Source organism: Temnothorax longispinosus, chromosome 5 (genome assembly GCF_030848805.1).
Source record: "Temnothorax longispinosus isolate EJ_2023e chromosome 5, Tlon_JGU_v1, whole genome shotgun sequence".
Taxonomy (NCBI): Eukaryota; Metazoa; Arthropoda; class Insecta; order Hymenoptera; family Formicidae; genus Temnothorax; species Temnothorax longispinosus.
The window spans coordinates 22,957,872-22,985,842 of record NC_092362.1 but is presented as its reverse complement, the minus strand read 5'-3'; the positions used below and the strand labels follow the sequence as shown (position 1 = coordinate 22,985,842).

The 27,971-nt window shown below is 34.9% G+C and overlaps 1 protein-coding gene across 10 annotated transcripts; it reads left to right on the top strand.

Moving 5' to 3' along the window:
- Positions 1 to 88: 88 nt before the first annotated feature.
- Positions 89 to 27,955, top strand: LOC139813262 (uncharacterized). 10 transcript variants are annotated; one of them, XR_011732101.1, is made up of 14 exons: positions 90 to 273; positions 13,161 to 13,372; positions 15,927 to 16,030; positions 16,169 to 16,267; positions 16,626 to 16,724; positions 17,446 to 17,655; positions 21,940 to 22,137; positions 22,658 to 22,756; positions 23,011 to 23,109; positions 23,387 to 23,485; positions 24,605 to 24,700; positions 25,120 to 25,354; positions 25,512 to 25,582; positions 25,878 to 26,005. XR_011732101.1 is itself a non-coding variant. In XM_071778646.1 (14 exons), the coding sequence occupies exons 2-14, from the start codon at positions 13,264 to 13,266 to the stop codon at positions 26,342 to 26,344; spliced, it is 1,683 nt and encodes a 560-aa protein (XP_071634747.1). In that variant the 5' UTR covers positions 90 to 273; positions 13,161 to 13,263; the 3' UTR covers positions 26,345 to 27,955. The 10 variants fall into 10 exon arrangements, 7 of the variants coding, with proteins under 7 accessions (XP_071634750.1, XP_071634747.1, XP_071634746.1 ...); XR_011732100.1 differs by having other exon boundaries at positions 25,842 to 25,982; XM_071778646.1 differs by lacking the exon at positions 25,512 to 25,582 and adding an exon at positions 26,262 to 27,955 and having other exon boundaries at positions 25,144 to 25,354; positions 25,842 to 26,018.
- The last annotated feature ends 16 nt before the right edge of the window (positions 27,956 to 27,971 follow it).

Below are 27,971 nucleotides of genomic sequence, written 5' to 3'. Positions count from 1 at the left end.
AGTGGTTCAACCCTCCACATGGCTGCGCTACCGTCGACCTAATAACGGGGGATGCCTCGCAGGCGAAAGGGGGATGATTCGGCCAGTACTCAGTAGCATGCCGCCTCTCGTAGCGTGAATATCGTCGGGCGAGCTCTCGTCGCGGAGGAATCGTGGCGGAAGAACGCGGAACACATTGCTCATCTGACTTTTTAACCCCGTTGTACCGTGATCGAAGATCGAGAGAAGAGTGGTGTTTTATCGCTGGGACATTTCAGGGAAACGAAACGACGCGTAAGTGCACATTTAACAGAAAACATCTCTGCAAATTTGAAATTAAAAATATATATTTAAGGGACGCGTGGCGGAAATGGCTAAACTTCACTTTAATTAACGTATACACGAGTGTGTGAAGGAAAATTAACGCCGGTGCGTGTATAAATATATGATGGATGTTGCGCAGTAAAATCATTAAGACTAATGAAGCGGTCTCGCTACTTGTGGTAAACTCTGAATAATAAAAGCTAAATGAAACCAAGTCCCGTCATTAATGTTTTATTCTTATTTTAGGCACGAATATAATTTTACGTCAAGTACTACGTTAATTGCAGACACCGAGATATGTTAGAATACACTTTACATGATTTTTTTTTTGTAGAATACATTTTACGTGTATTCTAGAAAAAAAGCTGTGACGGAATAATTTATGTGTTTGTACGGATTACCTTTGCAAGTATAAACGTGTGACCCAATTGAATTCTAATGAAGGAAAAAGGTCGTGAAGATTGCTGACACGACCTGCGTCGTATGACCCTGTACCTACACACTCGGCATCCATTTCTCATGTGTAGTCTCGCAGGGGAGGCATTCGCGTTCAAGGCGATCTAATTAATCATTAGAAACGCATACCCTTGACAGCTCTGCTCATGGCAATTTAACAGATTCTTTAGCAAATTACGCTTCGCGCGACTCCACGAACTAGTTAGAACCCATTTTCCGCGCTTCAAACTCCGATTTACTCTGCCCGATTCATTGTTCTACGTTCTACGCATCATTAGAGATTTCGAAAAAGAGATATTATAAGAAATGAGAGATTTACTTGTTCGCTTACACAATTTCTTTTTATACATGAGTGAAATATTCCTGTAAATGATATTTCAAATTATTTGATTTTTTTTTAATTCGTTTCTTTAGCAAAAACTTTGCTATATACATTAAAAATACTTTTTGAGAACTAAATCAATTTTATTTTAGCAAAATCGTGATTTAAAACTATCAAATTGTTTGATGTGACGAATCAGAAGATTATGAAAAAATTAAATTTTCTTGAAAAAAAATTTGGAATCAATAAAAAAATACTGCAAATTTTTGTGCTTTATTGTAATATTTTTTTATTATTCGATTCTATCGCATTCTCTCTCTCTTTCTACATAGCCTCATTACGTTACAAAATACAGCTTTTCCATTGCTGTATAACAGAATGATGAGAGAGGAGTAACGAACTTTAAAATTAAATCCCTTAAGAGATTTATAAAAGCCACTCGTTAGCCTTGGAAGTAGTAGCTATTGTTATAACGCTAACGAAAGCATATTCAGAAAGTTGGGACATCAAAGTTTTTACAAAAGCATAAACTATAATTTCAGAGGATTAATCGTAGTATGGTACTATTGGGATTGAAAATGTGTACTCTGTCACAAAAGAAAGATTTTAAAAAAACATACACGCGTTCTGCTTTTTTTTAATATAAAATCGGAATTGCCCCATAAATCTTACAAATGTGAAGGAAAAAAAAACGAAAAAAATATGATATTCATATTTTACCGTAGCTCATCAATTTTAATAAATTTTTACTTTTCAAATTGAATAATCAAAGTAATATGAGATGATAAATACATACAGTATTTTCAACGTCTTCATTTCTACTCCCCATATAATAACTCGCCATCTAAAACGGTATTGTGCATGTTTTGTACATTAACATAGCCGTTTTATGAATCTATCGATTAATCACAATAATAACGTTGTCTTTTGCGAGGAAAACTATTTTTAATAAAAAGATTAAAAGTTGAATATTTCCTTTATATAACCATCGGGTCGAAGCGTAATAACAAAAGAGAACGTTGCAAACGAAAGCGAGCCAATAAATTAATTATGTATATTATCAAACCATCAGTACCTACCACATTTAATATTTCGTAAAAGTTAAATTTATAAGAGAATACATAAAATTAAAACAGAAATAGTAACAAGAAAAAACTTCACGAAAAAAAGAATGTAATACGACCCGTTTCCAAATACGAAAAAGTCTCGCGTTCAAGCCGGTTCCACGATTTTCCAGGTCAACTCTGGCTCTGGTGTGACAAGAGCTGGAACCAGCGGTAGAGAACGAAACTTACCTGGCGAGCCAGCCTGCAGGTGATATTTTTCGCGAAATTCAGAGTTGGATGCATGCGCTGACGCTAACAAGCGAGGATAATACCCGGCAGCTAACGCTAAAATAATTTAAGCGTTGCGCGCGAAGGTATATATCACATTCGTGCATCCCGCTCGCATACGTGTACACGCGATAGTCGCGATACGGATGATTTGCCACGAGACTGATCGACGTTCGTGTTTCGCCCAACGCCTGTCATTTTACATCGATATAATCGACAGGGATATGCGAAAACACGCGACGGGGGAATTGAAACTGACAGCGACGTAAACAAGAAGCAAATTAACAACTGCATTACGCACCCTACTGCACCCTCGTTAACAAGTCAACGTGAACTGAAATGTTCGAGACAATTAAAGAACCATCACCGCGAATCATCTTACCGTATCGTTTTTTTATGTATACCTGGATTTTGAAAAGGTTCTCTTATACTCTGGGAAAAAAAGACGTTTAAGCAACCCACAATTAGTAATCAAATTATTTGGATTCGTAACCCTAATAAACTCTGCGTAACTAAAAATCGTAATTAGCTATTCTATTTATTTCAAAGATTTTTAAGTTATATTAGTATATTTTCAAGTTATACTAGTCAATTCTCTCAATTAGTTCTGTCGATATTCAGTTACGCAAAGATAATTTTCACTTAAGGGGCACTAACCAAAATGTTAAGTTGCTTAACTGTGGGACAAACCGGTCAAAATTTGTACCCGAGTAATAAGGATGAAACCTATATTGTCTATACGTCAATATATATTATACAAAGGCACATACGAAGAATAAATTTTAATATTATCCTATGGCAGAGAGATTGTTTAATATTTCTGCAAGCTTCGAACGAGAGGAACTCCCTGTTGCGCCTAAATATTAAAACGCTCAGGGATGCTCCCCTTCTCTCTATCCAAATTTGTTCCTCTGTCAACATTTTCAGTGCAAACAAAATATTACAAATTTTACCAATTACTGATATTCGGTTCAATCTGTGGAATATTGTTTAAAGAAATGATCTTGCATATATATTGTTTACCGAACTTTATTGTGTGTTCAGTGAAACTGCATGCATTATTCAGTCGTTTACCTTGGCATATTGGCTGCGTTCAACAGAGAATTGCGCAATCGCTAAATAGCAATCGCAAGCGCGCGTTTGATACTTACCTTCTGCAGGTCCAGCAAATTAGTGTCAAATACCGCAAACCAATACTCAGTAATTTTCTCTGCTTAACGCGCTCATTAATAGCTAATTATTTCTCACAGTAAATGGACACTTCCGTTCTCTTCATGCTACGCCCAAGTAAATATAATATCGGGTGTCCTAAATTGGATTAAATGTATACATTAAATAAATAAGTACCAAAAGACGGTATTCAAATTCAAGTTTTCAAACGCTACACTGTAGAGTACCTACTTTTTTAACTTTGCAGACTGAGGATTAATTAGTAAAATTATTTTTACGTAACTGTTTAGTAGATAAAAAAAAACCTCAAAGAGGTATCTAACAAATTTTTAATAATCGAATAACTGTTTAAGTAACTTTTACTAAATTTTTTAAAGTGTTTAAATTTAATGCTGGCGATCTCTCTCGAGTATCATTAGAGAAACATGTTACATCATGTATAGTGTAGGGGAAGGATATAGCGTACCCTAGTTCCCGACTTTCTTTGGTAAAGCCTTTTAGAAGATAGTTGAGATACAACTATGGGATCACGTAGGATCTAAAACATTCTGAACCCAATTTTAAATTTTATCTCTATTACTACACTTCTATAACTTAATCATTTCTTTAACAAAGTTAATAACTGTCTTTCAGCTAATAAACGATTAAAGTTCAATAGAAGGGAAGTGTAATTCGCTCGCGAATTCCGTCTAACTTCCTGTATACTTTATGAAAGATAGTAACTGGTGGCTGCACGCTGGAAATTCTAGATGCTCGATATATGTTTGTGCCGATACTCAGGCGCTTGGTAGGTCCGTAGAAAGTTTCGTTCGACAGAAAGCTTGAGTTATCGAGAAAGCGTGAATAAGTTCCTAAACCCCGCTTGGTAAACTATGCTGCCGGTATAAGACAAACGACTTAAGCGTCAGGTAATTACACTTGCGGAAACTTGAAAGTGATTATTTAGCCAAATCGTCTTTCACGCGAAGCGACGGCGAGGTGACCAAGTGACTTGAGAATTTATTTGCAACCAATCTAGCTAGTTTCCGTTTTGGAGAACTCTTTCGATTTCCCTTCGAAAACCTTTAAATCTACGTGTACGTAAAGTTTTTGTTTTTTCATCTTCGTTTCTTTGTATCGCGATCTCGCGTGATGCTCGCCGATACGATCGCGGTTAGCATTCACTGCGCATTCACTGCGATTACTGTAGTATTTCAAATTCATATCCCACGCAACATATTTTTTAATCCTTAATATTATTTGCGCTACGTTTGATACACTGGAAAAGAAAGTATTGAAACTATAAATCAAAATAATATTAAGATATCGATAATTTCCCCTATAGATCCTCAATTATTTATTGAGTAAACATTTAATTCTTAAAACGAAATATTTCTACTCAACTAAAATTTTGTTCAAGATAAATGGAGAATGATTTTATTAACTAATCTACAAATTCCTTACATAAATTAATAAATATTTATTGTATAAACTGTAGCATATGATTTATCGTTGAGTTTCGGTTCAGTTCGTGAGTGAAATCGTGCATTTATGCATAGGTGTTTATATGCGCGTGTAATTATTTACTAGTATTATTACCTTATCTATCCACAAAATTAATGAAGACACCTTGGGTTCGTGACACGAGAAATACGAGTTAATTACGTTATCATGGGCCGCCTGATTGTATCGCGGTCTTATATTTAGCGTGGCTGCGATAACTGTGTACACGTCAAGGCGTTAGTTTAATGAAGTCCTAGACGATTTTTCTCCCCCGAGCAATACGAGTACGTCGAGTACTCTATTTCTCTTCCATCCGGCCGAGCTCGTCCCTTTTCGAAACGAGACTTGTGGGGAAAAGAGCAAATACGCGCGCGAACCTCAGAGAAGCGCGCGAGCATCATTCATTCGGAGCACGATTTTTCATCGATCATCCGGCAACTGAGTGATAGAGCAAACGTGCAGTCAAACATCAGTATAATTTCATAATAGAGAAACGTGCGCCCAGTTCTACTACGCAATAAGTTTCCGTTCTTATGATTGCATGAGGACTATATGCTGTATGCAAGAATTGAAATGTGTTTTTATATGATGATTTTTAAGTTCATCTTCAATTCACCGTGATTTTATTCATCATATGAAAGTTTGCCCTCCTCGCTACGTAAATAAAATCGTATGCAAAATTAAGAACGTAAAGAAACATGACGTTCATATCTTAACGTTTATTGGAAAAAAAATCAATTTTACCGACTTGCTTAAATGCAAACGTGTGCGCAGTCTTAATTAAAGTTGTAAAAATAGCTCTGTAAGTTGAAAAATAAAACTATTATTTTTTGTCAAAATTTATAAAATGACATTTCCAAAAAAATTAAGTTACAATTTCAGAGTGCGCAATATATTTTTATATTTTTATGTATATTTCTATATTTACAAATATTTCAATCTGTATCGCAATATGTAATGACAAAATATTATTATTTGCACGATTATTGTACATATATATACATATATACAACATACACACACACACACACACACTATTAATTTATTCTCTACCGTAAAGTCTATTTTAAAACAAAAGCGCACTCAGCTCTAAAAAACTAGACTGTGAAAAATCGAAAATTAAAAAACATTTATATACATATACTGATATATACAGTTAAAAGCAATTTCAATACCTTTTCCCTTCGTGTATCAGAAATATAATTTCATACGTAATTTTAATTTTGTGCGCTGATATCCTTCGCCTTCAAAACTCTATTAGCGTGCTTTATTATTCCATAAAAATAGAAACAATTGCATGCATATAATATCTCACAATTGACCTAATAATAGAGTGTAACCTAATAATGCGTTTTATTTGATCGGGAATTATATTCATCGATTCATAAACGTCATCCGCTTGTGCTCGATCAAGGCTGCTCGATTAAGTGCGACGAATTATATGAGAGAAATTCAAGTCGAGCACATTCTTCCATCAGTACGGGATCAAGTATCATTTCAATGTTTATCGCATTACTCAAACTACGTCAAACCGGGCGAAATTTGTACAAATTAGAACACGCTTGTTTCTCTCGCATCGCAGTTCTATTAATGTTGCTTTCATATTACTTCTAAATTATATTAAATGTTTAATTATTGTCGATATGCAGATTTCGAGTTTTACAGTAGTTGTTTTTTATGTTTCAAACTTATAAAATTATAAAATAAACAATAAAGATAACAATAGGCTAATTAAGACTGATTAAAACTTTTTTGAAATCTATAATTTCAATAAATCTTTAAAGTTTTTAAATTTTAAACTTATAATCCTTATAATAAATTTCAATATTCCAATTTTTAATTTCATTGTTACTACTACTTGATTTGATTTCTGCGTGTTAACTTTAAATATTGTATAATTTCTTAAAATGTACCAAGTTTACTCAAGTAATAAGTTAATTTTGGGGACATCTTTCTCTCTTCTATATTGCTTAATCATCTTCAGTTTCGGCATGCGTCTATCTTATATCTGGCCGTGACATTCGAGTTCCATTCGAGAAATCAGTATACCGTAACATTGCACAGCATCAAAACCTTATCGCATGTGTTTGGGTTATATTGAGAGAACAATGGTACACCTCCAAACGTTCCTCGAAATCCAATTGTGCATCTGTCATCGGCCGCGTGCTATAAACGCTCTTCGATCGCAGTACCACGAAACCGTGTATAATATTAAGTACATTGATAAAAAACTGACCAATTCTTGGAAAATTTATGTCTTACACAAGCCTAGGTTCCTGTAGAATAAAAATTACCTGCCTACTATTTTATTAATATTAAAGTGGAACAATTCTCTTTTATGAAACAATTGCTTTAATTCTCCTTCGCGTCTTGACTTCTTTTAAAGTACCTCAAATAAAATGCCCAGAGTGACAGTGGAATAAGCTCACAATTTATAAAATCTACTTTGAATGCAACTTTGTAGTTTAAATGGATCTTGCAAATTAATATTCTAGGCTATTTTATCTCTGAATGTTAAAAGATTATTTAATTCATCAAATACGCAGTCAAAATTTCGATTCTTGTGACATTAAAAATTATCACATTACAATATTAAAATTGTTATATAATATTGATAAACGCAAAAGCAACACGACTTTGCTAGAATAACAATATTAATATATCGGCGCAACCACATGAAATTTTATCCTGTATATTCTTTTCTCTGAAAAAATTCTCAAGCAAGTGTACATCTCATTACACGTAATTACAAAAAATATTTCTTCATCAGCACAATGCATGTCTCATAAAACAAAATGCATAAATGCAACAGCGAAATTTTAAACTGGACGTTAACAGAAAAGGAGCAAAAATATCAGAAAGAAAGAGTTTCAGGCAGAACCGAAGAAATATGAAATTCTCTTTAGAACCCCGGCATCTCGTCGCTGCCCGCTTTAACTCTTTAGAGAAAAATGTCGACTTATACACCTGCGTGACAGTAAAATATGAAAAATGATGGCAGCTTGAAGATAATATATTTCAAAGTAAAACGCCTCTCTCGGCGATAGAGATTTATGACTATATTTGTTGAATGCTCGCTCGCTGCATCTTTTACTAATTTAATAACTGCACTTATCCCGCCGACAAGATGCTAAGGCGACCAAGTTGCGAATAATAAAGCATCTGACATTGCATTTCAAAGATGCTCTATTTGTGAGAAATAAAATCTCCTTGGAAATATCACTTTCATCCCACGTACATCTAATAATTCGTTATTTAATATGCTTATCTATTAATAACTTTCTCTTATACATACCTGTAAATTAAGTAAACGATTAATGCTAACATTTTTATGGTTGGTGCAAATAAATCAAATTTCAATTCACAGGTGTCTTTATCATTATTACTATATTTTTTTATATTTAAAGACAGTCACAAAGTTTGTTATTATGAAATTCTACTTTTTAGCTGACGATGAAAGGGTCGTATATGTTGTGCAGTTAAATTATATTTTCAATCTGAAGCACGAATAATAAAGCATTGTAATCCGAGAAGCTTCAGTGACAGTAATTTATGCTGCTTTGTTTAACACATTGCGCGAATCGTACAATTACTTTTCAATATACGGATGAATGCGCGTTGCGGATGATCAGGAAACGGAAACATTGTCCCCGATATTACATTATTAACGAAACAACACGCTACTAGCTGAAAAGGCACTCTACCTGATCGCATACAGCGATGAAATGTACAATAGCGCGCGATGTATCGGATAATGGAACTAATAATATCTGCTTCGAAACAATAAAATAAATGCAAAGATGTAATATAACAAATATATGTAGCAAGAAAAATCTATTCTTCATTTATCTCATTATAAAATAAATCTTTTAAATTATATATAATATAATGTTAAAATTTAATGTACAAAGTATGTTTGTCGCATATAACAATTCATAAATAATTACATACTACAAAATTTAACGGAGAGACAGGAAGAATTAATATAATTTTCCGCGTTATGTGCATATTACATAATACATATTTAGATTAATTTCATAAAGTCATTAAATATGTGCCATTGTAACGTCTACGATATTTTCAGAAACCCTTCTGTATTCTCACGGTGGCATCTTTACGCGCGAGATACTCAAAACGTTATAATTTCATCGCTCGCGTTGCTCTCCAACGGTTCTGAATCATCAACGCAGCATTTCTCAGGTCGCGATACCAACTTCGTTGCGCTCACATCAGCAACGTAGCTCTCCATCTCTTCTGCAACGTGACCACTGCTTTGTGCCTCTTTCTTAGCTCTTGCAACTTCTTCGTGTTTCCTCGTACCTGCCTCCACCACCTCTGAAGCTGTATCGCGGCTGTTCGAACGCGCAAGTATCTTTTGCGTTCCTCAAGATTACAGTCAATTTCGATCACGGGCAAGGACAGCGCTATTTTGCGCTTCCACATGCGTTGGATTATTATCGCGGCGAGATTTCTAGGTTCGCGCAAGAAGTTTCTCACGTAAACGTACCAGAGTTGCGCCCGCCACCATCTCTGAATCACGCGTGCCGCCCGATCGCACCGCGGCGCCTGGTACCTGTGGATATAATCTGCCAGAGAAACGACAGAGTCTTCTCGCAGTGGCCATCGGCAATGCTCTTCGCGTCTATGTTACCCTCAAGAACGTAGCCAGTCTGACGCAACCCAACGACAAATCCACGTTGTGCACCTTCTGTAGACGCGATATCGCCGGTACCCGGCAACGTTGGGTCAATCTCCCTCTATCCCTTATATAAAAGAAATCTAACTACGACAAATAGATATCACCCCTTTCTTCTAGTAAGAATTAAACTATGACTAATTATTATTTTACTAAAAATCTTAAATAATTTAATGTGTACAGTTAAATGATTTCATAAATTAAACTACTCAATAATTCTTAACACTCCATTCTTAATTCTCAATTCTCAATTCTCAATTCTCAATTCTTAATTCCCAATTATAAATATTTATTATTTATTTTAGAAATATCAGTATCCGTTATTCAAGCCCGATTTTCTATCCCCTCTCTCCTTTATATAAAAGAAATCTAATTACGACAAATAGATATCACCCCTTTCTTCTAATAAAAATTAAACCAACTAATTATAATTTCACTAAGAATCTTAAATCATTTAATCATGCAGTAAGATATGATTTCATAAATTAAACTACTCAATAAATCTTAACACTCCATTCTTAATTCTCAATTCTCAATTCTCAATTCTCAATATTTATTATTTATTTTAGAAATATCAATATCTATTACTTAAGCTCGATTTTTTATACCTTATCTAAAAATTCCTCGATTCTAAATCTGTTTGTATAGTAATGACAACAGCTGAGATGTATCGAGTTACTTTGTAACAGTGAGAAACGGAAGTGTTCGAGAAGTCATACAAGATTAAACGAATGCAAAACTTCAACAAGTTCAGCAATATTGAATTATGTAGGATTTCAGCGATAAACTCCGACGGCGGCAGCGCTTTGGCTCGACAGTAAAGTCAAGCATAATCAATCATTAAAAACAGATGGCAGTCGTAACTTGCAATGCTATTTATGCTAATGAATGTTATGGATAAAAGCGCATTTTCCCAAGCGACAGACGTACAATGAGATATATTCTGCAACTCGGAAACATCGGTAACCCGTCGCGTCGTCGGCGCGCTTTCCCGCGCTATCTCTCTCAAGAATATTCTTCGCTGAATTAGAGAATTAGATATAAGGATATTGTATTTATTATAATACTAGTATTACATTTTATTCACCGCGAAGGATGTTTTCGTCCAATAGACAGACACGTATTCTGCGCATATTACGATCATGTCGACACATATCTTATATTACATATCTCTCTTCTAGTATAAAGTTTCTAGTATAAAGTTTCTAGTATAAAGAAAGACGAATATTAATTACAGCGGGAAATAGTTGCTGACAAAGATAGCACGAGTTCCTGTTAACAATTTGCGATCTCTATCCGACTTGATATAATTTCCAGTTCCATTTAAACGTCGATCATTATTAAAGTTTCGTAAAGGTTTCGTGAAAATCTGATTCAGCTGCGAAATACTGCTGAATTATGAGATATTGCCGCAAGTGCGCCGCAACAGATATAATGGTAATCATGCGGTAAGTAATTTCATCAACGAAATTAATATGTGACTTGTCACATATTTGAACGAGCGATGCCGATTCATACTAAATATATCTAATTCGCTCCCCAGAAATTCGCAACTCGAATAGCAAGATAAAAATATAGTACGTTATAAACTCGCAATGCGTGATCTCTTGATTTTCTTTTAAATAGATGTTTAAAAATAAAAAAAATTGTACAATTTTAGGAAATAAGAAATGTGATGATAACTGATGATTTCTTATTATCGGCATTACGCGCGCGTATTAGAAAAATGAATATTTTCTCCCATTCATCCCATTAACTAATCCCTGAAATAATGTCGTATGGTATCCATTTAAACGTTCAAAAATTTAATGTGTGCAAAATTAATAATAGATACTAGCGTATTTGTAAAGTTAACATTTCTTTGCTTAAATATCTAAATTTATCCACGAAATAGCACCCCTAGAAACGAGATAAAGTGGAGGATAGAGATTAAACGAAGCGGAGATGCCTCGCAAGCGAAAGAGGTGGGGAAGCTTTTCTTGTTACGGTGTAACTGACTAATGTAGAGAAAATTTAGACATTTCTGCCATTGCGATTGCACTTTTCTCTCTTTCTCTCTCTTTCTTTTTCTCTCTCACTCTCTACATAATTCTGGTTCTGCGGTGATGAAACAAACATTACTACATAACAAACTTCGAGGAAATTCCGAGTAAATATGCACGATGTAACAGCGTTTAAACGAATGTCGAATTACGAACGTAGGGGTGGTTTATAGTTCACTGTGGAATATGAAATAATAAACGTCGAAATTAGAAATTGAAAAAAACCGAGATAATAAAACAATTTCACTACACTGGTCTTTGAATTTAGTTTCCTTAATTCAAAGAAGTATTAGGTAGATTCAAGAAAATATTTTTTAAATGTTTCAGAAAAATGTTTCTTCAAATCTACCCAATATACTTCTTTGAATTATAAGGAAACTAAAATCGGAGAAATCTATTTTCTTGCAAATAATACATTTTTTTCAGTGCACTGATTAACTCTAACGTTGCTTAAGAAATGACAACACATCTTTAATGATATTTGCGTAGTATTTTGTTTCGTTTTGTATTCAATGTTAATCGAGCAGCACAAATTATATTATTGAAGTAACATATTTATGTTGCCTCAATGTTCGGAAACGTGTTATAATTCGTAATACTGGCTAATTTGAAATATTAAAATTTATGTAAATTTATGAAATTTAGTGTCATAGCGTCTCTGATATAATTCGAAATCTGTGAATGAATTAATTAGCCTCCATGAATTATATATATATCGTACTCCGCTAACCAACCCTCCGCACATATATTATTCGCCCTGACCGTATTGTGACCGCACGAACAGTAAATTGTAATAACAGATTTTACCGCAATAAAACGGGAAAATTCAAAACGCGACAAATTGAAATGTAGAGAACGAGAAAACTCGTGATTAATTCATCTGTCATTGATATATGTATATATTCAGCCGGCTACAAGCTATAATTGCATAAGATATATGCAAGTTTTAATAGACAGTAATTCCGATTTCACATAACAAGCACTCAGAATATTTCTGATAATTGATATAATAAATTAACACCTGCAACACTATAATAAACAAATACGGCAAATAACACTGTCGTCGTATTTCAATTTAACTTTCAAATATATCAGTGAAAAGAGAAGTCTACAGATTTGCTATGTAATAATTAAATCATAACTTCAAGAAACATTTTTATTCATATTTTTCCTCAATTCAAATATAACACTGGATTTATATAATCCAGATATATCATTACATTGACTTCTTTTTTTTAATTTAAAGCCCACTGCAGTGTTTCAGCGATTCACTCTCGCGATTTTGATCTCTTTTGAACTCGTAGACTTCCACACTGATCGTACACTTCGCCACTCATCATTGCTCGACTTTCCAGGTCATTGATAATTAGCAGTTGAGCTGCAACCCAGGTGCAATAACCCAGTCGCGCAACGACGCCGATGACAATGCCAGGCTCGGAACAACGGCATCAGTGAAAGATGGTGGACAAGGAAGAGTTGAGAATAAAGAAGGCGAAGGCCCCACCACCGCCGCTGAATCTCAGCGAGGCGATCGAGGATGAAGTGCTGAACCAAAAGACTGCTAGAAGTGAGTAAAGTACCGCATCTGCCTCCACACAAAATGTCCTACGAAGCGTGCGAAGATTTAAAGCTGTCTCGGCAATCCCAAGCAAAATGTGAATATATGAGATGTGTGGAAGCGAAATTCACATTCTCCATTTTCCAAGATTTACCGGTAAAGCCGGAAAAACCACTCATACATTTCAGGCACTGAATTGCCTGGATTTTCTTTTAACCGATTGGCTTTTTCCGTAATTTCCGCTTTCTTCAGAACGAACAAATTTTTCGTTTTCACGGTGTAATAATTTATGATCATCCCCTGTGTCAAGAGGGTATTATCATTGAATGAAATTTTACAATACGTATATATGCAGTGAAATATAGAACTTCATTATGCAGAAGCGATATATAATAGTATAATATTGTATGAAAACTTTAATCACTCTCTTTTATCTTGCATACACAGACGAGAGGAAGATCATTTCTTTAAAGCAACCAACCGTGTATGCTTTTCGGTCTCTTTATTTAAAAAGAACACACACACGAGAGAGAAAGAGAAATTAATAATTACGTGTAATTAAAAAATGTTTTGTGTATTTTTCTATTTTGCTTTGTGGACCGTGCAGTCTATTAACATGCAGTCGCGCGGAAGTAAAAAGGTATTCAATTTGCATTAAACATTCGCAAAATCAGCCATTCAACTAATTAACAACACACTGTGCACACACTCGCGTATTTCATCCCCGCCTGCCTTCCGTCCTTTCACCTCAATTGCACACACGATCGATATCCGTGCGGACCGAATTTATAAAAAACAGTGTGTGCAGCGGTAACGACAGCACGTGTGCCGCTACAACGTGACTGTCGGAAGTTTAAAATAAAAACCCCGTAACGCGCGCACGGGAATTAATTGAATCCGTACTATTTTACGTTTCTCGTTCGAGATCCTACTTTCCACAAAAACCATTACAAAGTAATGGAAAAATTAATCCGTGGTATATCCGCGTTGTATTGAAAATATGATTCATCTTTTGCAAACACCAGATGCTAAATATTAAAAAATTGGAGATTTAATCCATGTATATCCATATTACGTAGGTAGAAAAATATTACGTAGATAGAAAAATATTGTCACGTATTTCGTAAAACAAATAAAAATTCGAAGAGATAAAAAAACGTTACGCTACGTCAAAGTGATTTGACGTATTTCGATATAAAAAATTCAAATAAAGTCATTTCGTAATGCATATAGTTTTATCTCAAAAATTGATTTAATGATGGATATCATAAAGCAACTGATATATTTTAATTAGAGATAAAAATGCCATTTTATGGTCCGGGGACTGGATCTTGGTAGCCTAATAATAATAACAAATACTGTGTGAATTTTGTATACTTTTTCCAAACTTGTCAGTAAACTGCGTGCGACCGATTTTTTGTCGGTCTTTAAAATACAACTCCTTGTTGGAACAGCAAATCCCCCATATCTAAATCGATAATCGATTTAAATTTTGACGTTAATAAGCATCTTTGTTAAGTCACTGTAAAGAATTTATTGTAAATGTAGGGAGGTGTCTAAGTTCGAACCGTGGATGGGACGATACTTTTCGCAATAAATTCTTTACAGTGATTTAATAAGGAAGCTCATTAGCATTAAAATTTAAATCGATTATCGATTTAAATATGTAAATTTACTGTTTCAACTAGGAACTGTGTTTTTAAGAGCGGCAAAAAATCGGCGCGCAGTTTACTCAGTTTGGAAAAAGTATACAAAATTTACACAATATTATTATTAGACTACCAAGACCCAGTCCCTAACCCGTAAAATGACAGTTTTCTCTCTAATTAATTGTATATCATAACGGTTCTGTTTCTTATTATGAAAGTTATTATTATAACTTTGAAACTGTAAGTTATTGATAGGTATAGAAATGAATTTCTTAAAGACCGCCCACTAACTATATAGCACTATTTCTTATTAAAAATTGAATCAAAAAGTCCTGAGCCATTTTTTCCATAATGCTTATTAAAACAGTAATTATTAAGTAAAGTCAATCCAAACAGCATTGTCTTTTAGCCGATCGTACGTGAGTGATCCGCGCGCCTGATAGAATGCATAAGCGCGTGGATCACTCACATACGGTCGGCTGAAGTATTATTTGTAACAAACATTAAAATAAAATACCTCCATCTCCAAATTTCACTACGAGATGACAATATTATATATCGATTAATATCGAATGTCACAGTAACTCTGTTGATTTTATTTCAAAGAAGGTAAAAGAAAGTGCCAAGTACACGCTTTCCCATACAAAAGTTTTGATGTCAAAGACTAGCACCAATTTGTAGTTGTCATAATATATAATACATATGACTATGTATATTATTATTACAAAATCTGATATATAAAATGGTATAATAATAATAATAATGTTTCGTTACATAATTATTCTTTATATTTTTAACTAATAAGCGTTTAACTTTAAAAATCAATGTTATCTCACGATGTACATATTTTTTAAATAACATCTTTTTTATTCCACGTTTTATATCTATTTTCTATATTGTGTTTCTTTTCTCAGTTCTTAAGAATGATCTTCTTCTACACGAGGCTGTGATGAAGAACGAAGCGGACGCCGTTCGCAAAGTACTTAAGGAGACTGTCGACGTAGATTCCAGAAATAATGTAAGTCACTAAAAATATACTCCGAAAACAAAAATACATAATAAAACACCATTTGTCGTTCAATTTGTCGACTTTTTTGACAAGATTTATTAAAAACGATAAGCGCTTCTAATATTTATTACTAAAAATCTTTCTCAGTATGGTCGTGCTCCGATTCATTGGGCAGCGTCTAAAGGAAACACAGAAATTATTGAAATGCTGATACAAGCTAAATGCGATATTGAAGCAAGAGATAAGGTATGACACATCTCTCTTCTTCTTCTTTTAATTATAATCTATTAAAGAAAGAAAGGTTCATTTAAGAAATAACTGTAAATTGAGGTAGCAAAGTAAAATACATTTTCTCGTGAAAGAGAAAAACTTTTGCACGTTAAAAACAAATGGAGTCTCTAAGATTCAATATCGTCGAGTGCTTTCATACAGGAAATTAATGTGAACGTGCCGATTGATAAATGGTTATATACTTTATTACGAAACATTAAATATGTTTTTTGGTGCGACACTTCTTTCGGAATTTTTAATCTAACCGGCGACCGACTTGATGAAATTCCTCGCGTCGAACATTAATTTCCGAGCTGTTCATTTCTCTTTCAAGTTTGGAATGCGACCCTTACATATGGCCGCCCAACTCGGACACCGAGACGCGGTGAAGATGTTGATAAATGCCGGGGCAAGCGTATCTGCGCTCAACAAGGTATAACCTTCAAAAATCGCTTAACAATCGCTTCATTAAATATTTTCACGTAAAAGTAGATTCAAGCTGTTCCTTCGTAATACGACTTTGAACTTTGAAGTACGACTTCGTAAATGTCGAGACTCGTTGAGAAAGTTAAGTATATATATAGGAAAGTTGCGCGGAATATTGCGATAATAATCACGTATAAAAAAACTTTATTTAGATAACGAGAAAACTTTATTCAAATAACGCAAAAAAATTTATCCGTTACGTAAATTTACAGAACACATCGTACGGGATCAAATCGTATACGTTTAATTGAAGTTTATTGATCGCAAACATTGTGTAGTAAAAAAAATATCGAAACAGAAATCTCGCGGAAATTGTGGAAAAAAGTGAAATAAGTCACCGGGAAACCGCGGCGAGGTTGAAATCAATAACGTGTCAATATTGATATTGGCATCGGTCCTAAATAGTAGGCGCGCACGCTTTCATCGCGCCCCTCCGGCACGTCGCGTAGAATTTTATCACGCGCGTGCCGATGCGAAGAAAGTGAGAGAATTATAGAAGAATTCGCGATGTTCGCGCGAAGGCAACCGCGGAGATTCCTTTACGGATTGAAATTACGAGAAGCATTTACGGCGCGGTCGGCACCGCGCGGTGTAACGAATTCTCCTTCGCGGGGAAGTCCTCCTTTATTTGCAGCGCATATATAAACAACAGATTTCTTTCCGTTTAGAAACAGTACACACTCCTAATGTGCGGTGCTCGCGGCAAGAACGCAGCCGTGGTGGAATACCTCGCGGAAGCGGTGGAATCGTTAAACGTCGAGGCCACCGACAGCACCGGGGCGACTGCCCTTCACCATGCAGCCATCACCGGAGGACATCCCGCGGTAATCACGGCGCTTGCAAATATCCCGCGGATCGTGCTGGACGCCACGGACAAGGTAAGCGGGAATATTCCTTTGATTACGGTATATCACTTCAATTTTTACTACACGTGAATACGCCGCGCCGGTATGTTCGCATTTTGCAGAAAAAATAATTTACAAGTTTAAGACAGTATTTCAATTTTCTAACAAAAGATCATTTTATTTCGTTGGTTTCTGCAGAAACTGCAATAAGACGAGCTTTCAAAAATTTGACGTTAAAGATATAAAGATAAAGAAACAGGTTTTGTTCGAAAGTAAAAAGGATTCTACGCGACGTCAAAGGAGCTCGAGAAGTCACTACCTCGATAGTTATATTGTCAATAAAATAAGATAGAAAAAGATATATACATATATTAAAATATTGATGGTTTGAATTAAATTTAATCGTAATCAAAGGGAAAATACTTTCCATAATTTTTATAAAAGTTAAACCAATAAATAAACCAGATGACAAACGATGACTAATTTATCTCGTCCGAATTGGAGATTGACAAGATTGAATATATCAATGTGCGCATTGCGTGCATACCGAAATGGACCAATACAGGTTCTCGCGCAATACGGGCATGCTCCGACCTCAGTTTCTCGAATTTCGCGTTGCAATGAGATATTCCACACCCGGAAATCTGATTCCCACCAAATTTCGCCCCAATGTATACATATATGTATTTCGGTATATACATTGTATATATTTCAAGGAATACCCGTCCATCCGTCCATCCATTAACATCTTGGTTGCCCGAACTTCGCTCGCGAAAGTTCTCTCATGTAACAACACCACCAGTCAAAAGTAAATTCTCCTGCGTAAATTCCGCATAGGAAATGCATTCGCGACTGTATATACACAATTCGCTGTCATAAATTATTAATTAGTTATCTCTTTCAGAAAGTATTTGCATACATGAATTATGCACAATTTTATGCATCCCGTCCTTCGCTCGAAAATCACGAACTAATTGCCTGCAACATTTTGAAACATATATAATTTCGCCTTTAAAAATCAAAAAATTATTAATTATTTGTAAAATAATGCGGAGAGAGTGCATTTAATGTAAATGCGACGCTTTCGATGTAATCATAATTGTTGCGCGCAGGTAGGTTGAAAGTAAGGTGATATGTTTGTTCGATTTAGCGCGAGTGACGCGTGACGCGGTCAATTAGCAACTCAATGCAGCGTCAATTAGCCGCAACGTCCGAGAAAATAAAAATGCATTATCCACGAGCTAATAATAATTTGATGTATCCATCAGGGATCGTATATAAAGCGGATTTTTAGAAAAGGGAAATAACCGCTGGAATCAGTTATCTCCTGGCAACGCCAGTTCCCCAATAAATCATTCGTGCGATCAATCCTCGCGTGTGCATCTCTCTCCCTTCCTCCCTCCCTCCCTCCCTCTCCCTCTTCTCGCTATTTCCGGTAGATGCGGGTCTCCTATAGCTTTTATTCATGTGCCGCAGCGACGATAAACATCTGTCTACAATCCAGGATCAGTTTTGACGCGTGACGCGGGCAATCCCTGGGACATCTCAAGCTGCTTGCCGATACCCAAAGAATACCGTATATACACTTGTTAGCATCCCTACGAGCACGTTTGGGACATGCTTAAGAGTCCTGTTGTGCCCTGGCCTTTTGAACATCGGAGATGTGTGTTATATAAGGAATACATAAAAACGTAGCTCGATAAACGTAAAACGGAGGAGAAAATGAAATTCTTTCGAAATATTTCGCTCGAATATTGCAGCCAAGCAACCATGTGCGTAATAAAGATTGACGATCGAAGCCGAATTATATAGCAGACTTGATAAATTATATCAAGCTATATATTATATTATTATTTGCTTGCTATATTATAAATTATCTTATCGCGATATATTAAACTCTCTCGCTCGGACACGGGAATGTAATAATAAATAAATGTCTCCTTCTCTCCGTCGCATTTTACGCGGGTGATGACAAAATTAAATATCTCGCATGTCCGAGAAACAGCGAAAACGCGTCAAAAATTGTACGAGAATAATAGCACGGTGACTCGGCCATGGAGCAGTGCGGTATCGATCGCTGGGCGAATGAAGACACAAAAGGGGATATTTATAATTTATCGACAGGAACAATCGACCGTCCGTTTAACGCCGCGGCGGCAAGAGGAACCGCTCGGATTTCCGCGTGTGTAGTCGATAGATATATGTACAGCTCGCCAGGTAGGTCAGAGCGCGAGCGAGCATCTCCCCTCTCTTCCTCTCTTGTTTTAAATCCTGGGAAAGTGGGTCTCTCTCTGCCCCCGGTTGTTGTCGACTGCTATAGTGTTGGTGTCCTTATCGAGAGGCAAACGCGCAATCCCCCGAGGATGGTCCCCGCGAACTGCAATGTGAAACTCGACCAACCGTCGCGTCGGCTTGAGTACATTTTACGGAGCCTTTGTAAACAGACTCTCACTTCCCCGTATCCCGGATTCTCTTGTGCCTTCTCATTCAATTTACTCGCGTATCCCTTCTCGATTCTCCTCGCACGCGGAATTCTAATTTCCCTGAGATAGGCACGGCGCACGGGCGTTCCACCTCCGTCTTTACATTCCGCGCGGCTTGCCGCGTCGGTTAATCATTCTTGGACAATTGGTCGCTTTTTCGCCCCTTTGAAAATATCGATTTGATACCAGTTAAGAAAAGCCATAGAATTTATTGGGATAATTATGAATAAATATAATCGCTTATCAATATTTTCTAATAATAATATAATTGATAATCGTCAAATCTTGATAATTTTGTGATATTTTAAGTTACTTCCAGCCCCTCAGAAATATCTATTTGATGCCGACTAAGAAAAGCTGTAAGACTTATTGAAATAATGATAGATAAAAATAATTGCATTTATTTTCTCAACATTTTCTTAATCCAATTAATGTCAAATCGAATTTCTGTAATCTCGTAATATCTATTAAGTTTTCATCTCCTTGAAAATATCTACATACTTTATTAAGGAAAAGGAAATATCTCATAGATATCTATTGGATAAAGATAATTGTGGATAAAGATAATTATATATCAATATTTTCTAATAATCCAATTAATAATCGTCAAATTTCTATAATTTCGTGATATGTATTAAATAGGGATTCCTTTATCACTTTTAATAATTTTATTATCAAATTGGTCAGATTGAAATATATTCGAATGTAACATTTATACAATATTAAATAATCATAATTTGCAATATTGATATATTTGATAATCTGTTAGTAACAGAAAATATCGGAAATGGATTCAACACGAATTTAAAAAATGTTTCAATGATAAGATATTCAGCAACTCCATTATAAGCATTGTAATGCCGGTAGCATCGCTACAGGCAAAAACTCCCGCCAAAAGTTTCTTTAAATAAAAGAGTTCCTTTAGTTCCTTTCTTAAGATTGATAGGCATCGTTGTAGATAACTCTGACGACGTGAATTTGTGTCGAGTTCATTTCCGATGTTGCACAATGTTAGATCATAAGTGTAACGAGTGTAATGGATAATATCTGACAAAGAAAAACGAAACATTCTTAGAACTAAAACTGTTACATTCAGAAGTTTCAAACAGCTGTTTTTAATATCCTGTCCAAAGTTTGTACACCATAATAATAATCAATATGGCTCATAGATATTTACGAAAAAAATATTACTTAAAAAATCTACACTGTTTTTATTCGTTGAAATAAACGTTCTGCAAAACAAGAAAAACATGGAATAACATGTTTTTCCATCACCAACTGCCATGCAAAAAGTATGAAGAATATGTTATATAAAAATACAGGTGACCCTCGAATAACGCAGTACTTGGAATTGCACGGCGTCTCGAAAAACGCGGTAAAAAAATTGTAACAACTCTACTTTTTAAAAGTTTTTTTTAGATAATCCTTTGAAACCAAATTCCCAATTTTATTGTCGATCTGGAGTCTTGAATTGCACGATTTTCCATACGTAACAGCACGAAACGTGATCTCTAAAATTTTATGATTTCCAAGTCTCGAATAACATGCGGTTTTCAATAAGACGGAACCAATTAATCGTGTTATTCGAGGATATTGTATTTTCTCTTACACAAATATTATTGTTCGAATAAAAGCTTTAAGTAATTTTTAGAAAGCTCTTTTGGTTTTAAAAATGATTAATGCATATGTGTGTCAGTGCTAGGTCATGAGAGTGACCTATATCGTAAATATGGGAAAATTATGATAGTCGCGATATTTTTTTATAATTACAATTCGAAGTCGTTCAAGCACTGATTGAACTTCTCCTAATACATAAATCTGGATTTATTTCCAGAATGGACAAACGGCGTTGCACTGTGCTTGCGCTGGGGAACACTTGGACGCGGTTGAGGCCCTTATAGGATTAGGAGCGAATGTAGACGCCCAGGATAACGATGGCAATACCCCACTTCACGTAGCTACCAGAACGAGGCACACAGGGATCGCGCAATTATTATTAAAAGCTGGAGCGAACACCGAGCTAATCGACGCGGTAAATTGAATAGCTGAGCGATCATTTGACCCTTTGTTGCATATGTACATATATAGTGTCTCTATTTGAAGACATCTATTTCTATTTATTGAATCAGCCATTAATTAAATCTCGATTTCAGATTTGCAATTAGAGATTTGTGCAACCCTAAAAATCCTCATATACTAAAATTCAGCAAAGTATGTTTAACAGAAAAATTTGTACAACAAAGAGTTAAACGACAGGTAAAAAAGGAATGACTAGATAAACAGAATTACACGTATAAATCTGTATTTTCAACAATTATAAAATATTAATATTAATTTTTTTTAATAACTGAAAAAAATTTAGAATAACTTCTATAACAAATTTATGTTTCTACTATTCGTTCTTATAGCTTCTTCATATTCGATTGGATGTATCGGAATAATTCGTAGAAACAAAGCATCATTGTATATAACGACGTATCATTATCTTGTATCGCGTATTCCATATCACGGATCGTTATTTCGTATGATTAATCTGTATCAACTATCTCCAGGAGGGTTTTACTCCCCTTCATGTCGCCGCAAGCCAGGGATGTAAAGGAATACTCGACTCCATGATTCAGCACGGGGCCGATCTTAACAAGCAGTGTAAGGTACAGATATATATCTCGTTATTTCCAAATATAATCCGTCCCGAGACTGGTTGCATGTATAACGATGGCCAGCAATATATTGTCGATGCATTATTGCGCACAGAAATATCTCGACGTTCGATCGCAGGCACGCAATCGTGATGCGATGAACAATATTAATTAGCAAAAAGAAAAAAGGACGCGAAAGAATTTAATTCCACCGCGAAAAAAACGTACGAACGGATCGTATGAATTTTCTCCGTTATCTGTTACAGAACGGTAATACACCTTTGCATCTGGCCTGCCAAAACAACAAAGTAGAAACGGTAGAGATATTAATTAACAAAGGCGTCGATCTCAATTGTTTGAATTCGGTATGTAAAACGTGGACTACATTTTGTGTATTTAATCCCTTTTCATTATTATATTATATTATTATAATTTTAATTAATTAAACTCCTAATAATCATTGTATTATTAATGCCATGAGAAATAAGGTTGCATAAACTTATTTCACTCTACGCAAACAATATTACGTTTGCTAATCTCCAAACTGAAAATGAAATTTTTACAATCACACTCGCGGTATCAATATCGGAAAACTTGTAATAGGATTGTTTAATTTTTCTGTTTCCTATCGATTTGCTTCAGAGGCTCCAATCGTCCATACATATCGCGGCCGAGATGGGACATACGGATATCTGCGAATTACTTCTTGCAGCAGGCGCGAATATCGAGCAGAAAGAACAGGTAAATACCGTCCAAGTATTGTACCGTAATAATTGAGAGAATTGGATATTATCGTGTTATATCCTTTGACGATATAATTAACTAAATCCGTTTATACTCCAACCCCATATTATCGACGCTTGACTAAATCATTTGTGGACATTGTCTCGTTTTATTGAATAAATGGCTATGCCATGAATTTAGAGCTTGATCTACGGTAGAATTATAATCGAGCACAAATTATTCAATAAATCAATTAAACTTTACTTATATAAACTAATCACTAAATCCGCTTGACAAGTCAAGTCGTAATTCTTATGATGCGAAAGAAGGTTCCAAAGACATAACAACTAATTAAAAAAAGAATCTAATTAAATCTCCGTAAATCAAAAGAAGCGCTGAAATATTGTTACAAGCTAAAAAATAACTCTTAAATACTCTTTGTATATTATTGCATTCTTTGATAATGTCCCTTAATTAACAGATCTGCTTTAATAGTGACCTCCTACGTTGCGTTGTAATGCTTTAAATTTGATCAAGTAATTCAATAACGTTATCGTTTATTAACAATTATTGTTCCACATGAACAAATAGCTACAATAATCTTGACAATATTAATAAAAATAGAAATCAAATAGCAGTATGTATAAAAATGTTGATAAAATTAATAAAAGTATACTAGCAAAATAAAGAACTAGAAACATGATGAGAATTCGCATGTTACGTTCGTCGTTTATTAAAACATTAATTTGAACAATAATGCAAAATAACAAAAAGACTTAACGACTCAATATTTTGTTTCTTACAACTTTTTGCTTTGCATGGAGAAGCGCTGCAAAAGGATAAAAGATTTAATCTCATGACACACAGCTCCAATAATATAACATCCCACCCTTAATTAACACATCGGACGAAAAGTCTGTCGCGCGTGCACAGCACGAGGCGGGATGGGGGAGAGAGGAGGTCGACAATGTGACACGTGCCACGGGAAATTGACTTGCGCTATTTGCAGAAAGCTCCGAACGCCTTATTCCCCTGATCCAGTCGCGCTGCGGTTAACGCGATATGGGTGCCAGACTGACGGCAACCGTCGCGAACTCGATAATAAAGTTAACCCGAAGTTTATCCTGATGTTCGCAGAGCGGCCGGACGCCACTTTACATCGCAGCGAGGGGCAGTTTCACGGCCATCGTCGACATGATCATTAAGACCGCCAGATTGGATTATCCGACCCCGGTAGGCACACGTCCGCCGTAGTTATAAGAATTTCGTTTAACGTCGTTCGTCTGTCCTTTCACCTCCTGGCCTAGACGCCGTAAGCTACTTTTACAAACCTTGAAATTTCGATAATGTTAAAAAAAAATACGCAATATGACGTAGTATCTCACATATTTTAATCGCGAAAATTTTCAATTTTCAATTTAAATTTGTTTAGTTTGCTTGTGGCGCTCTTTATTTTTCTATTGAATTATTATATATTCACTCACACGAAAATTGTATATTGCTCCAGGTATTGTTCCAATAAAAAGCATGAATTTGATGCGAGTTCAAATTTAAATAACAAACAAACAAAATAAATCAGTCACCACATGCTCTATTTGTTCTACACACATTAAATTAAAGTCGGATAATAAAAACAAAAAACTGAAATTCAGGAAATCTCGAATTCTGACAAGGAGGTCCGAGAGCTGACTCCGGCGCGAAGATGGTGGAGGGAAGGATCGCGCGGTGGCAGCATCTCCAGCAACAACGGCCGCCTCACGGAGCAAGTTCGATCCGTTTTATGGAAATTGGCCTACAAGCAACTGGCACCTGGAGACTGGAAAAAGTTGGCCTTTCATTGGGCTTTCACCCCCGAGCAGATCAGAGCTATCGAGCATCAGTATACGGGTAAATCGGTATTATGAGTCGTTATAGGCTCTCATAATTATTTCTTGAGACATATCGATCGATATGATAATTATTTATCATACATCTCTGTGATTTTCATACATTTTACATCATTAGTTTTAAGGTATTAATTAAAATTCACATTTAAAAATTTTAGGACTCAGTTAAAGATGGAAAAACATAATCATTTGAAAACTTAGATTTATACCAATCCATCGAGATACAAAAGTAAATATACGTTACTCGCAAAATAATAATTCGGAAAATAATAATAAATATACATCATACATTATATCACAACCCAGGTAGCAGAGTGACTTCAAATGACGTATTAATAACCTTTTAATTATGTTCTCTAAATTCAATAAGACGTCTTTAAACATCATCCTGCTACCTGGGAACGTATGATAAAGTGACTAACACAAAATTAATTACGGATTATATACATATACTTACGTGTAGAATTTGTACCTCGATATTTCTATAGTGCGTCTAGAGCAGCTTTATGAAAAGGACGATAAAGCCTCAATTGCAGGTTCCTCGAGTTACAAGGAGCACGGATTTCGAATGTTAATGATCTGGGCCTCCGGATTGAATCCAGACATACCATTGATAAAAGAGCTCTGTGAAGCTTTATCAGCGGTGAACAAGAAAGCAGTTGCTGGTATAAATTCATTTCATTATTATTATTATTATTATTATTATTATTATTATTATTATTGTTATCTCAACAAACTTCTTGCCGTGCACAATAAAAATATCCCTTATCCACGAAGATAACAATGGACTACAGCGCCACTGGCGTTTATAGAGATAATAATAATACGCGTGATATGTCTAAGATTGAATTTCATATTGAATAGATTTTCCAACAAAGAGATTCTATTTGCTTTCACCCATTTTGCAGATTCCATTCGCAAACAGGTGGAGCAGGGAGACGACGGTAAGAAATCGAAAGGACAACGATGTCACAAATGCTCCATCACGTGAATGTTTACAAGTGCCAAGTGCTCACACGTTAATTCTACACACACATATGATATATGAAAATGTAACGAATGGATATTGTAATTTACGATATAATAGCTGTTCTCGTTAAAAGCTTACTTGCAATGTAATGAGGAGAGTTCAACGAACTTGGCGAATGTCATTAACGAAGAATTTATGAGAAAGAAAAAGAAAAAAGTATATACGATTGTATAAATGCCTTTTGTACCAATGATACGTAATGTTACACCAAATTATTAGGACCCAAATAACGAATATATAATTTTATGGCAAAGCTATAGCTGTCATAGATCATTTCGAGAGAATAAGAATTTTTCTTTATAAAATTTCAGGCATATAATTCGACGAGAGTTTACATCAATACTCGCAAACTTTTTAGTAAAAAAAAAACGTTCGAACTTAACTCAAAGTAAGACTCGTCATAAATAAAATTAATCTGTCGGTGTTATTGTGTAAAAAATCACGTAATTAAAAAATTCTAAAGAAAATGAAATTCATAATAAATTATTCACAATTTTTTGGATCAGGAAGATTGTATAATCTTATCCTATCGTATTCTAGACAAGTTGATTGAAGATTATAATTACATACAGTAGTTTCACTTTAGAGTTACTCACTTTAAAAAAGTCTATAGACCTGTTATATCGTCGCTGGGTTAAATATCATTTACATGACGCGACAACGGTGAAGAAGATATTTGAATTATATACAAATAATATGTGCAAAAAGAGAAATACTTAAAATGGAGTATTTGAATAATTATATGTACGAAACCAAGCCGTCCTAAGCTAATCTTAATTCAGGCGGACTATCACATTTCCGTTTTACTTTCGCGATTCTTTTATATTAGAGAAGCGCCTCCGTAATTCGTATTATAGAAACAAAAGTACAGTTAGGACACAGAAGCCATCGAAAAAGCGATACAATTGTAAAATCAAAGTAACAATCGAATGTACAGACTTTTCGGAATAATATTAATAACGCATAGAGTAAGTGTGAGAGTAAATTTTGCAGGGCTTTCGATGTGATAACAGTTTATTAGATTAGACCTATTAGACCTCGAATAAGGAATGTAATGTAAAATCCATAGCGATTATCGCACGGTTCTCGAGAAAGAGAGACAATCTACATATCTGAAACTTACAAATTTAGATCTAACTACGAACGATAACATTGTACGCGCGTAATTTCATCTTTCGCAGAATTATATAAATTAAAAGTTATATATATATGAAACTTTTGATTACACAAAATCAAATACATAATAAATTTTTAAGCAAAAAGCAAATAATTTCTTCTCTATCACATTTAGCTTACATAATTTTATAACGTTGATGAGAACTACATAATAAAAAAACTATCAAGAAATAATTAAATGCGAAAATAATTTTTCTGCATTTTGTCTATACTTTCAATCATCTCACAAAATTAAAATAATTATTAACAATGCGATAATATGAAATATAGGTGAGTACATACTTACCGTATGGATTATAAAAAAAAATCATGGACTTCCGAAGCTGCTTTCTGAAAGTACGATTTTACAACAATGTACATATCTCGTCTTGATGTAATAAATCGTTGTATTCTGTATATCATCGTATATGTT

Excerpts from the sequence above, each read along its gene's own strand:
- LOC139813262 (XM_071778644.1), top strand. The coding sequence starts at position 13,264 with ATGGTGGACAAGGAAGAGTTGAGAATAAAGAAGGCGAAGGCCCCACCA. Across the intron at positions 13,373-15,926 it reads GAACCAAAAGACTGCTAGAA|TTCTTAAGAATGATCTTCTT; the intron begins GTGAGTAAAGTA and ends TTCTTTTCTCAG. Across the intron at positions 22,757-23,010 it reads ATCTTAACAAGCAGTGTAAG|AACGGTAATACACCTTTGCA; the intron begins GTACAGATATAT and ends TATCTGTTACAG.